A 13,832-nucleotide genomic window follows, 5' to 3' on the forward strand; every position below is an offset into this window, starting at 1 on the left:
TTGGTCTACGTTTTTAATATTTCAAATATGTGTTGGTATACTTTAAAAAAAATTGGCCTCACGAACTAAACACGGCCGTACTAGATTTTATCTAGCATGTTTTACTGTATTTTGGTGAGCTAGTAGATTTTAGAGCACCTTTTTTAAACTGTTACTCCCTCCGGGTTGATAATACTTGTCGTTTTGGACAAGGGCACGGTCTCCAAAAAACAACTTTGACCATTATTTTCTATTATAATATATATAAAGTGTTAACAAATATATAAATTTTATTAAAGTACTTTTCAAGACTAATCTATATATGTAGTTACCATATTTGAAAGATAAATATTTTAAAAATGATTCATAATCAAAGATTCTAAAGTTTGACCTCACCCTTGTCTAAAACGACAAGTATTATCAGCCCAGAGGGAGTAAACAATGTTATATCTTTTGGAAAAACAATATGTAAAAGTTCTTTTAAGATATAAATAAATACATTTTTTTTAGGATTATTGTAATTAAAACTTAACTGATCATTATCTTTCACGTTTTGCAAGCGCTGAGTTCATCCTCATCTAGATTCAGACATCTGTCGCAGACTCACGGGTTCTAATCTGGAATCTCAAATCATTTACAACAGCATATTCGAATTTTCCAACATGGCATCACTTGGCACCTCACAGTTGCAAATGTAAACAGGAAAAATGAAACAAAAATCTTGTATACATGTATAATTTGGAGTATATATGACGAAGCCACATCCAAATGGCATAAATTTGTACTACTATATTGTACTAATACGTATACCCGGAAAGAACATTAATTTTTCCCCTCATTTTGTTATATCATCATGAGTTTACTCTTACCTAGCTACATGTGTATATGTATCAAAGTGTATGATGAAATGTCAGTAGTAGTGGCCTGGCAGGTTGGTGCTACTCCGGCGGCGCGAGGTTGAGCACCATGTCGGGGCCCTTGTCGCCGGCGACGGAGAACTCGTCGGGCACCGGCACGCCCAGCTCCTCGCACACCAGCCGGACCACGCGCCGCGTCACGCCGCCCAGCGACATCTTGTTCACCGTCACGGCCATGGCCAGCCCGTGCTCCACGTCGCAGAACCCCGTCGACCCGCCCATCCCGGAGTGCCCGAACGTCGTCGTCGCCACCTTCTCGCCAGCGCCGGCGCCATAGCCGTACCTCCTGAACCCGAGCCCGAACTTGCCGTTCGGGTGGATCATGCCGGAGAAGTCGCCGACGCCCATGAACGCGTCGAGCATCTTGGTGCCGCCGTCGACGAACATGCTGCTGCCGCTGCCACTGCCGTTCCCGGCCACCACCGCTGACACCGTCGACCCCTCGTCGCTGCCGTCGCTGGTGCGGAGCTGGGTGTACCCGTCCTTGTCAGCGACGCCGACATCATTCTTCGAACCTCCCTTCTTCTTCTTCTTGGACGGCATGGTGGGGAACTTGGGGGTGTGGACATGGCTGCCGAGTGGCGGCTTGGAGCCACCACCGGAGTGCGGCGGAGGAATGGCGCCGCCTGCCCCCAGCGCGGCGTAGTATCGAGCCAGAGCGCGCGCCGAGCAGTGGCCATTGGCAGCGGGGAGGATGGCGCGGCGGATGTTGAGCGTGTTGAAGAGGACAGGTAGGCCGGTGGCCATCTGGGCGACATTGCTGAGCAGCTCCTGTGGGACGTCTGGTCCTGCTCTGAATCCTGACAGCTTCTCGAGCTCCTCCATGTCGACTGTCAGTGCCGCAAGGCGAGATTCGACACCTGACAAGGGCGGAAAATCGATGAACATCACATATTCACATGTAGGATATTATCTACAACGGTAAGAATATAGCAGCAATTTCACTCATCAAACCTATGGAACACATCTCCAAAAGCGTGGGTGAGTATGTTTATGGAACATGTCAAAACAAGCCAGAGACAGAGAAAATGCGTTCTTTGGACAAGCATCGAACTCATGACTGTACTTCACATATGCATTGTAGTCTCTTTTCAAATAATCTTTGGAACAGTAATAATAGCAAGAATATAGCACCCCGCAAAAAAAAGGTAAGTATCTAGCGCAATTTTTTCACTCATCAAACTTATATGACATGAACACGTCTCGAAAAGGTTAATATGTTTATGGATTTGTAGAAAAAAAAAATATCCATCATTATATCAATGCGTACACCTATTTTGTTGAAAGCTAAACTGGGAAGTTTTGTTAGTTATACCTGGAGGAATGCCAATATATAGCTCCCCGTTAATGTGAAGAGGATGAACAATGGCCTCTTCTAGGACCTCTTGAAGCTTCTTTCCGGACGCATGCTATTATCACCAAATATCAGCGTTAGGATTCATGAAATTAAGTTCACACAGAACAGTGACATACAAACACGTGTTGTTTTCAGTTATTTACCTCTACTTTGCCAATAGCCCATAACCAAAAAAATATAACTTGGTGGGCTGTGCATTTAATTAAGCCCATAACCAGATTAAAAATTAGTATAACTATGTGAAGCCATAAAGATCCACTGATCCAGTTAAAAAGGTTCAGTACTCCCATTGAAAATAAATGAACTCGGTGTATGTGATGCTCGGGAGAGACATACCTCTATGATTCCACCACACAGCCAACCAAAGGATAAGTAGTGATACATTTGTTCAGAACCCGGTTCTGTTTCCGGCGTACACTTGGTAATCTGGTGCAGCATCTCTTCCCAGTCACATACCAACAACGGATCACTCTTCATCACATCTCCCAATGCATTATGTAAACCAGATGTATGATTCAGAAGATGATGAACCTTTAGTAGAAAATTGCAAATCAGAGTCTGTTAATCCCAAGAAACAGTGTTTCAACAAACAACAAAAAAAGAAGTTCTAGTACCTTTATTAGCTCTTTTTTGTTAGTTCCGAATTTTGGCCATATATTGGCAACAGTCTCCTCATACTTCAACTTCCTGAAAGATAACAGTATGCTGTCAGCCTGTCACTAATAATAAAAAAACACTGGATATGAGAGGAAAGATTCTCATATCAAAATTTATCAAGAGGGGTGAGGCTTGAACCTGGGTCGGCTAGCCCACATCTTGTGGTGCTAGCCAGAAGACCCCAGGCCTTTCTCAGCCTGTCACTAATGGATTGCAATGCACATAAAAGCCTAAGGTAGCAGGGAAAAGATGCTCAATGTTCTCTGTAGTACCATCACTGTTAGAGATTTAGAGGAGTTGCTTGCTTTATACAAGAATCTGATGCTTTATACTTTTTAAGCACTAGAATGTAGATAATATCAAGAAATATTGTGACCTGGATAACGTGGATGCAACTGCAGGAAACTACACTGCACCAATCTAAATTTTATGTTTCAACAGTGACTCACATGTCATAATTGTGAAGGATTGCCACCTGCACTAACATGGTTCAGCCTAATCATGGGAACACTGGCACCCATTCTCCATGTCCATTTTTATTGTTCAACATAGACTCACAGAAATACGGTACAACAATTTGATGCTTCAGAATAAAAGTTGTTTGCGCATGTGAGTGACTTTGCCATGTATATAAAGATGGAATATCTTTATTTTGTTAGAATGTTAGTAGATCAAGAGGAGGCCTACTTAAACAGGGTGGCATACTACCATGCTCGTTACTGTTAGGCCAAATATTATTTTTGATACACTAGTAAGCTACTAAGATGAGGTATTCTAAATATAAGTCGTTTTGGAACTTCTAGCCACTTCTTCATCTTCTCTTCCATGCTTGACCTTGGCAAATAAATGCTAGCTCTCTCAACAAATAAATGATTCATATCTTTCATGTAGTATAAGTGTAGGGTAAAATAGTCAGTTCTGTTGTTTTCTTAATTCTTGTGCATAAGTCTAAACGACTTATTTGGAATCTGAGGTAGTATAATGTACTGTAATACGACGGCCTGCAAACATATTTACACTAGCATGTTAAGAAAAAAAAAACTTGGCATTGTGATTAAGCACTCACCCTTTGTCAACAAGCCAATGCACCATGCCAGCAGTGATACCCTTTGTCACTGAAAAAACTGGAAAGAGAGAATCAGGTTGAACAGGACGTGGATCATACTTCCCTAACGTACCAGCAGCGGTATCTATTATGACCTTTCCATCTTTATAAGCACAAACCTGGTAAAAGGAAGATTTGTAAGGCACCAATGAAGCAAAGTCATAGCATGTAAATGAATCGCATGAGATTATCAACCTACTTGTATTCCTAAAATTTTGTTGCTTCCCAACTCAAGCAGAAGGTTCCGCAGTTTAGACTCCACCTCTGAGTTAACAGGTGAGTCATAAATCCACTGACTGTTAGCTGTGGGCCCACGTGTCATACTCCTACCATCAACGAAGGCATAAATAAGCAATAAAAAAGATGCTTTACTCTAAGGCTCCTGCAAACAGTAGATAAACAGGCATCTCACCCTAGCAAAGTTGATTCAGCAAATGGCCTCATGATGTCTAGATAAACTATCCTAACATTTAGTGATGCTGATAGCCCTGCATAAGTGCAGATAATAGAGAGCATGTTACCATGATACTGGATATTTCAAAGGAAAGAATGAAAAACATACCTCTAAGAAGATTCAAAACCCTCATGAATATAATTGCATCACCAGGGAAAGCATCAACCTAAAGGCGAGAAAATGTTCATGTAACACCTATTTCTTGGTTGACAAACTAAACACATATGAAGTAAAAGGCATGCCTACTCACTGGATTGAAACGTTGAACCTCCTTTTTATTCATTTTCATCTTTTCTTGAAGTGCCTTGACATTTCGTTCTCTTTGGTCATTCAATGTCTTTATGTTCTCCTAAAGAAAAGTCATAACCAAACAGTTAATCCAAACTTCCAAATTAATACAAGAGGAGGGATACAGATTACAGTAGTGGTAGCCTCCTACCTTTGCTTCATTTGCTGTAGTGGACTGCCGAAAAAATACTGTAGCGATCTCCATAGCCTGCTCAGGCATGTCAACCCGCAGCTTAAGCCCCATCTCCGCAAAGGCTGACAGCAGTGCCACATGGTCTCCCTACCCATTGACATGTTAAATATCAGAAATGTAGTTTAAGAAATTTAATCATAGCATGAGCAACTGGTTCACAAACAGCAAAAGGTAGAATAAACCGAAGAACCCTATCTCACAAAATTTTAATTATCAAATTTTGACACGTCAAAATACTAGTGCATGTGGTCACTTAACGTTCCAGTGCACTTTCTAAGTCTCAAAGTTGATTCAAGGAACACCAAAGCATAGTAGAGAAGAAAATAAAGATTAGTTCCAGATTCTGTCTTTGTTTTCTTATAGCTTGTTAAATGTGATATTCATCTGCCACTTTGCAATACCACTTATGAGTAAAGACTGAAAGATAGGACTAAACTAGGATACAAAAAGATCGGAAAGTAAACAAAAATCCATTCTTGTTATAATAAAAGATCGCATCTACTCCAATGGAAATGGCTGCAGCTTGTAGATGCCAACAAGACAACCATGTTTGATTAACTCCATTATTTGTTTCCTTGTGTATGTATTATTTAGAAGATCAAAGTGTCAAACCTCAGCGCATGACAAAAACATCTTTGCTAGTGCCTGCCTCATTGATTGAGATATGCGTTTAGTAAGCCCAAAATCAAGGAGAATCGGCTTGTGTGGAGGTTCCTTGCTAACAAGAAAATTGCCTACAGAAAAATAATGCATTGTCAGCACAAATGAATTTGCAAGAATTACAGATGGAGAATAAAAAAATTGAGGTGACAGAAGATCTCTTCAAGGCACATAAAATTGAAATACCAGGGTGAGGATCGCCGTTAAAGAAGCCATCAACGTATATTTGATGAGCATATGCACGGGTTATCTCCTCCACAAGTCTTTGCTTATCAACACCATATGCTTCTAACGAATCATTGTCATTCAAACGAATTCCATCCATATATTGCAAAATTAGAACCTTATCAGTTGACTGGTACACAAAGAAGAATGGATTAGATGATCTGTCAACTGAACCGGAAAAACTGACACGATGACAAACAGGATGAAGTAAAAGAACTCAGACCTGAATAACTTCTGGAATCAGTACGTCAACAGCACTAGAGACAGCACCACTCTCGCAATTGGTTTTTCGACTAAGATTACTGGAGACAGCCTTTGTGTTCTCTAAAATTAAGGATTTTATAGCATACATTATCAGGATGATATGTTCATTAGTGACTAGACCTTTACTTTTAAAAAAAATATGGATGAGTCACAAGAGCATGCATGTTCTTTTATATGGAGAGAGGAGTATGAGAACTGAAAGGGGTAATTACCTGCCTCATGGTTGAAATCAAGTTCCTTTGGTGCCTCCTTGCACCATTCATCTATCATCGGGTTAAAATTATATTGAGGCTCTGCCCATGCAATCCATTCAACTAATGATTTTGCATTCTTCAAATCCTGACAACATTAAGAAAATGATATAGCAATCCTGCACATTTTACATAAGTCCGTTTTTTCAGAATAGAGGCAAACCTCTAATATGATATCTTTGATACCATCATGTTGGATTTTCACAACTACTTCTCTGCCATCTACAAGAGTTGCACGATGAACCTGTGCTATCTGACAAAAGTACATGAAGACTCGTATGAACATACTACCATGACAAAAAAAATTAGCAAGTTGCTCGAGGATTTCGTCAAAAAAAACATACTATGAATTTCCATCAGATGAAAGAAGTTCATTCCAATATAACAGAACTTACTGATGCAGTTGCTAGAGGATCCAGCACAAAATTAGCAAACAGATCATTCATGGGTTTCCCAAGTTCTTTCTCTATGGTTCCACGAACCTGAACATGAGAGACAAGAATTGAGTTAACGACTACGATTAGCTACATGTTAATATTTGGATTGACTACAGATGAAGCAAAATTAGTTATGAGGATGAACCTCTTCAAGAGGGCGAGGAGGAAGCGAGTCCTGCAACTGCTTGAGGACATTTATGTAGGGTTCAGGAAGCACATCTGCTCTTGTGGATAAATATTGTCCCATTTTCACCCATAAACCTTCTAACTCTATCATCAGGTTGAGAACACGACGAGCATTTCGCTCGTGTGTTTTTGTCCATATAGCATCCTTTTTACCAGCGCCAACCCATTTAACTCTCTTCTGAACTGCCTGCTTGTACCTCAAGAAGATGTTAATCTGCTTCTACTAGTAGAATGGATTGAGACTTTTTATTGAAAGAACAGCATGAAGAAGTGATACAACCACACCTTATAGTCGAAGTATATAAACAAGGCCATGGAAAAGACTTTGAGGCGCCTGGTTAAGGTGTTTCCCCATCCCATTAGAAGTCAGCACAACAGCAGAAGAGATAACAAAAAAACTCTGAAACACCGTAGTTAACAACTCTAGGCTCCCGGCCAGACGGTTGATCTTCTGCAATGTCACAAGTACAAGAAGGTAAATCCAAATCAGCATTCCTTAGTCACTACCGATCACATACAATAGGCTCAAAACTTCTTCATAGAAAGGACTGTTCTTCTGTTCTTGACAAGTCATGACAAGATAACGAATTCGCGCGACAGCTTGTATTTACATTAAATCAGACAAAGACAGAGTTTAAGGAAAGCAAATAAAGCGTATAACTACAAAGAATACAGGTTTCTTCCTCACACCACATTCTTATCATGACAAAGGGATAAGCAAGCAGTTTCCAAGGAGCTACAACATCAGATGGTAGGTACTGGAAAGCCACCAAGGGATGCAAACAAGGAGTACTTACTTTTGCAGTAGAGCAGAAGAAAACAAACTACTACTAGCTTGTGTAGTATTAAGGCCTTTAAACATAAAAAGAAACGAATTTTTTGCTTGATCACATCAAATTGAGCGGATAAAACCCTCGGATATCCTCCGGACATCCACAATTCCGCAACTTTATTACCTCAGAATCGAATCTAAATCAGGGGCAAACGACCTAACAACGAGTTCAGCTGAACTCCAAAAGAACTTTTTTTTTCTTGGCCTCTCCAAACAATCTTCTACCCTACATCAGAGAAACCCTGAAGAAACCTGATTCCATAATGGGAGGGGCACGAAATCAACTCGATCCGAACAACAACAACAACAACAAGAACACACCGAGGACGACCAAGAACGAAGCGGCCGCGGGGTTGGGACGGGGAGGGTAGGAAGACGTCCACACCGCCGCGCACTCCGGAGACCTTCCCGCCGGTGGTGCCGCGCGCAGGGAGGGGAGGCGAGGTGGGGGACTCCGCCGGGAAGAGGAGGAGAGAGAGAGAGAGAGAGAGTTCAGAGTTCAGACAGGGTGAGGCGAGGGAAGAAAGGGAGATAGATGGAGAGGAGCAGGGGCAATTCTGGCAAATTTTCATCGTTTTTCTCATCCTTTTATAATTTTTTTTTTGAAAGTTAAATTCTTGACACTGTCAACTTGAAACCTGTTTCCTTCCAAACCGGTGGCAAGTACAGTAACAACAATCATATATAGGAGTAGTCCCTATGTCATTAGAGAAGTGTATGGATGGTCTCTAAAATTATGTGGGTATGTTACCTGTGTGTCTGAACCTTAAAAATACATTTCTGGCTCCAAAGTTATCATGAGTATGTTCAAACAAGTTTCAATTCACTTTGTGTGCTGACATGGCAATATCACGGTGGCACTTATATGTCAGTGTGACCCACATGTCAACCATATAGAAATAAGTTTTTACTGTTTTTATTTTCTATGTGACTAACGTGTAGGCACCACTGTGATGCCATTTCAGTGTATGGAGCAGTTTGAATACTATTTGGACCTATATGACTTCAAAGACAAGTTCAGGAACCCGAAAATCCATTTTGAAAGTTTATGGATGTTGATGATACACCTGTACAAATTTAGGTACCATCCGCGTACTTCACTCTTTTTTATAGTGAAAAATGGTTTTATGTTTTCGGCTTATGTAAATAGACACATAACCAATAAGCTTTAGAGTCAAAAATGAGAAAAATCGAGTGATGGGAAAAGTCTCCATCTCCTCTGACAAAATGACTACCTGAACTAAAAGATAAAACAAATAAAAAAATTAGCAAATGGTTACACAGGTGCTACGCCATCTAAAATGTTACAAAAGATAACGACTACCAAAACCAATAAAATAGCATCATTATGCATAATATCTATTTGTTCTTTTATCCTTGTCACCAAACAATATTCATATTTAGAATTCGACTACTTTTTTGTAAAAAATAATAAATACTTAAATAGATGTCACTTTATCGAAGTGTATTATATATTAAACATAATTATTAACTTTGTTCATAATAATCTAGTCATTTAAAAATACATTAAAGTTTGCCACAATACTGATCAATGGTGATAATTATATAGGAATTGAGGGAGTATCATTTTTAGTGGTTTTGAGAATTAATATAAAAGTTTTGGGGAGGAGGATTATAAGCTCTTTTTTCAGGGTGAAATTGTAGGCATCTAATGTCATGTTTGTATAAAAGAAGCATAGTTTATCCATTTTTTGTGCTGTTTGGCTGTAAAGAGGTGGATTATTTTTACTTGAGTGGGATGGGAGAATCGAATATATCTTTTTTGTTTCATTTGGATATGACATGTGAGCATCCAATGAATTTGTAATCTTTTGAGAGAACAAAAAATCATGCAACACCTTAAACAGCATTAAAGTAAGTCAGTCGTTGATATAGATAGTAGAGCAAGATGACATTGAACTCAATGTGAATACACAAGGCGCAATAAAATCGCCAGCATTACTACTTGCTATGGCCAGATAGCTGCAAATTAATCACTGTAGCACGACACTATTTATGCAAAAAACATCATGTATTTGGAAGGCCTTAACAGCAGTTAACTGATGGCAGGAGAGAAAAAAATAAATAAGAAGAGGGGGCAACAAAAGTAATAAAAATTCAGATGGACAATCCATAGATTCTTTTTTTTTAAAAAAAAAGAAAAGACCAGTCCATGAAATTAACCTGCATATAATTCAATGAGCAAGTAGACTTCAGACAGCTCCTTGGAAACTTCTTGGCCAATTTCTTGACATACTACGTTGCTGTCGGCTTGTCCCTGTCTCTTTTATGGTGCACCTATATTGTATTTTTTTTCCCCCAAGTTTTCATTTACCCTTTCGCAAGTCTCAAATTAATTCGATTCTAGAATAAGAGGAGATGGAGACGCACCGAAGGCTCTGAACATGCAAGAACCTGTAATTTTTTCCAATGGGAGATGATCAAGGTCAGACTGAAAATGTGGGTTCATGAAAAGTCTTCAAAGGCGGCCAATGACTTCTCTCATACACACTGCCAATTCCAACAGCAAAGTTCATGAAAAAACTACGGCGACCACTCGAGGAGAAAGTCTTTCTGCCCATCGAGAGAGAATGTACACTGTACATGTCACCAAAAAATCATTAACATTTTTTTATATATAAGATGGATCAATATGCAGAGCGCTGTAGAGACCGATGTGCAGTACTCCCTCTGGTTCTATAATAATTGACGTTTTGGACAAGGTTGAGATCAAACTTTTATAATTTTGACCATCAATAACTTTAAGAATATTTAGTTTAAAAAAACTAGAAAAACATATATAGATTTATCTTTCAAAGCACTATAATAAAAGTAAACATGCATTTATTTATTGTGTATATTATAATAGAAAAATAAGGTCAAAGATATATTTTGTAGACCGTGCCATTGTCTAAAACGTCAATTAGAATGAAATCGGAGGGAGTAAGTGTATATCATGATTCATGACATAGTTCAGAATTTCAGATATCACATATTGTTTGAGTCGAGTGGTAGCATGCAGCGATATCTGATGAAACATAGAAAACGGACTACAAGGGGCACTAATAAAGTAGTAATAACCGAGTAGAAATTGCATAGTACTACTACAAATTAAAGGAACTGATTCATTTTTAATGTCACTATTAAGAACTTGTTCCCTTTGAAAGTCATTATATAAAGCATTATATTCCGAACTTAGGAGGAAAGCAGAAGACCTTAAGAATAAAGTTTATGAACACATGGTACCATTTCAAAGTCGAGAAGAGAGATCATTGCCTCATTGGTGGCCAGTTCAGTTACTCAGTTGGGTAGTTCACCCACTTGACTTGACCCATGCAGTTCCTGTTTATCTGTCTTTTTCATCAGGCATTGATGCCCAATTACCCATATTACCATCACTCAAACTCAATTATCATGTGCTTGATGTACTATATTTTAGCATCCTTCTGTTTTCATAGACAGAACCACACCTACCAAGCAAAGTTGGGCCGAAATAGGATTTTTACATGCTGGGCCAATATAAGTTGGGCCGCAACGGGATTCACACATTGGGTGCAGAGTTTACATGCTTATGGAAATCTTCAGTAATATTGTCAACTGAGGCAGCACTTACATGGCAATACATGGACAGATTTTGTTTCTTTGAAGAACAACGTAGAGCGGTAGAGGACATATTGACAGTGTGCAGCACCTAGCAATTGTATTTGAATACATCCTGACATTCGATCTTCATCTTATCAGTATGTATGTTTGTGGATTTTGCACCCCACATTCCTATTACAGAGTTCAGACAACACCATTGCTAGATGCTTTCTCGCAGTGTCTGCTTATGAAGAGCAGATGCTTTCTATGTTTCAAAAGAGTCTCTGATTAAATATCTGGTATTTGGTACTTCTATCCCAATCAAGAATAGATTTTGCATGTAACTTGATTATAACTTTCTGTTGATGCAAAATACAACATAACAGAAATATGAAGTCGAACGGAAGTAACGCAGATACAGCCAGCATTCCAGAACACAATTTCTCTTAAGAAGATTTCACAGGTTCACAAGCCTCTGGTTCATATGCATAGAACAACAAAACTACTGCAAGAACTCCATGACAAATTTGTGGGATACAAGCGAAGTGATATCTAATCGAAGAGGGAGAATCCGAGGTCGTCCTCGCTTTCCTCCTTCTCTTCTTCCTTCTTCTCCTCGGCCTTGGGGGCCTCGGCAGCAGCTCCACCGGAGGCGGCACCAGCAGCAGCACCTCCACCAATCGCGGCACCACCACCAACGGCACCAATGATCACCTGTATGAGAATTGTGGTCAGCACTACATAAAATGGTATGACTTATGAATGCCGAGTATAGCTTTGGTTGATACACTAGTCATCAACAATACACAGATAATGGCATGCTATGCTACCAACAAGCTAGAATTGACTTCACATATACATTGGTTACTTTGTGACAAAAATTACCGATAAACAGCAAAAGAACTGATAAGAATCTGATATAAGATCACAGAGCCACATACAGTCATGCTAAGAATTATACAGAAATCTACAGATGCCAATTTCAATTATCTGGCTAGACAATTTAGTCGCTTCAGCTTATTCATATTAGTCAAACAATTTTCTCTCTTACTAAGGTGAGCTTTGTGTCAAAGCCCACAGATATTTTCTGGGATCTAACCAAGAACCATATCCACCTGTATAAACAGCAAAACAGCTAGACGCAGCTATAAGGCACAATCTTGCCCAAATAAAAATACACACGAACAAATGATGCTGATGGCAATGTTGACCACATGATCAGAAGGTGAACCTCTGGATTAAACTAGCATTGTAATTACACTACAAAGCAACAAAGACTAAAAAAATATGTGTATCATCACTCTGTTGACTGCAAACTGCAACGAGATGCATTTGAACGGCTACATAACAAGGACAGAATATCACCAAACATATATTGAACATGAAACATCAACCTACCTACCAATCAATGCAAAATATCGCATATCTGGAACAAATGTGCTATTCAGATCCAGCTAGCACATGAATCGCAAGAGATATTTCTTCTATAGCATATATAACGAGCAAGAAGCCAAGAACTAGACAAGCGCAAGCATACAGTTAGATCGGAAGCAGGAACGCGAAGAGATGATTGGGGGGGGGGGGAACAGAGAGCAGGGCGCGATGGGAAGGGAGGGGGAGCAGGCAGACCTGGAAGACGGCGGAGCTGGGCGAGACCATGGAGAAGGAGGACTGGACTCCGGCGGCCGAGTCGGCGGCGGACGCGGCGGCGACGAGGCGGCGCTGCAGCTCGTAGGGGGTGGCGGCGGAGGCCTCCAGCTCGCCCTTGAGCTGCTTGGCCGTCCACTCGTCGCCGGAGCTCCGGCACACGAAGGTGTACACGCCCATGTCGGCTTGCGCTTCGCGGCGGCGGCGGCGGAGTTGGGAGGATTCGGGAGGTCGGAGAGGCGGAGATCGAAACCCTAGCTGGGTTTCCCGAGCTTATGTAGTGGTGTTCTGGGCCAGCTTAGGCTCTGGCCCATGAAAAGCCCATGTAAAAACTCTTCCAAATTTTGGCCCAGCCTAAACATACCAAAACCACCTCTAATCTTTATTTTCGTTCCTCTGCTTGCAGCCAGTCCAATACATCGTAGAAAGATTGAAGCTGCACTAAAGGAAAAAAAGTCTTCAAAATCAATAATGTTCTCTCTGATCAACTCAAATATTTTTTGACATCCTTCAATTTAATATCATTTTGCATCAACTCAATTTTTTTATTGATTCAGCATGAGGAACAATTATATTACTGGTATTTGGAGCCTCGTTATGTTACTCTGTGAGCAATCCCACCAACTGCTCAATTCCTTGATTTTCCCCATGACAGATCAACAAAACTCACCTTTAACCTCATTCTAGCAATAACAACACAACTAACACCTTTTTCATGTGTGACAATTAAGCATCACGGGTGTGATAGATATCATGTACACTGCTAACTCATAAGAAAGATAAATTAGGATTTTTACC

General features: G+C 40.1%; 2 protein-coding genes across 4 annotated transcripts; both read right to left on the reverse strand.

The window, feature by feature from the left end:
• Positions 1-687: 687 nt before the first annotated feature.
• Positions 688-8,367, reverse strand: LOC4341968 (uncharacterized). 3 transcript variants are annotated; one of them, XM_066311524.1, is made up of 20 exons: positions 8,127-8,367; positions 7,930-8,026; positions 7,259-7,424; positions 6,933-7,160; positions 6,746-6,832; positions 6,514-6,603; positions 6,312-6,438; positions 6,059-6,159; positions 5,797-5,965; positions 5,563-5,684; positions 4,909-5,037; positions 4,720-4,818; positions 4,578-4,635; positions 4,428-4,503; positions 4,215-4,341; positions 3,977-4,134; positions 2,868-2,940; positions 2,590-2,784; positions 2,212-2,305; positions 688-1,756 (listed from the first exon to the last, which is right to left on the reverse strand). In XM_066311524.1, the coding sequence occupies exons 3-20, from the start codon at positions 7,331-7,333 to the stop codon at positions 918-920; spliced, it is 2,847 nt and encodes a 948-aa protein (XP_066167621.1). In that variant the 5' UTR covers positions 7,334-7,424; positions 7,930-8,026; positions 8,127-8,367; the 3' UTR covers positions 688-917. The 3 variants fall into 3 exon arrangements, with proteins under 3 accessions (XP_066167621.1, XP_066167620.1, XP_015643707.1); XM_066311523.1 differs by having other exon boundaries at positions 7,930-8,031; XM_015788221.3 differs by lacking the exon at positions 7,930-8,026.
• A 3,356-nt stretch (positions 8,368-11,723) lies between these two features.
• LOC4341969 (60S acidic ribosomal protein P3-like) lies at positions 11,724-13,282 on the reverse strand. Its single transcript, NM_001421872.1, has 2 exons — positions 13,017-13,282; positions 11,724-12,101 (listed from the first exon to the last, which is right to left on the reverse strand). Exons 1-2 carry the CDS (start codon positions 13,212-13,214, stop codon positions 11,940-11,942), a joined length of 360 nt encoding a protein of 119 aa, NP_001408801.1. The 5' UTR covers positions 13,215-13,282; the 3' UTR covers positions 11,724-11,939.
• Between the last annotated feature and the right edge of the window lie 550 nt (positions 13,283-13,832).

This window comes from Oryza sativa, chromosome 6, assembly GCF_034140825.1.
Source record: "Oryza sativa Japonica Group chromosome 6, ASM3414082v1".
NCBI lineage: Eukaryota > Viridiplantae > Streptophyta > Magnoliopsida > Poales > Poaceae > Oryza > Oryza sativa.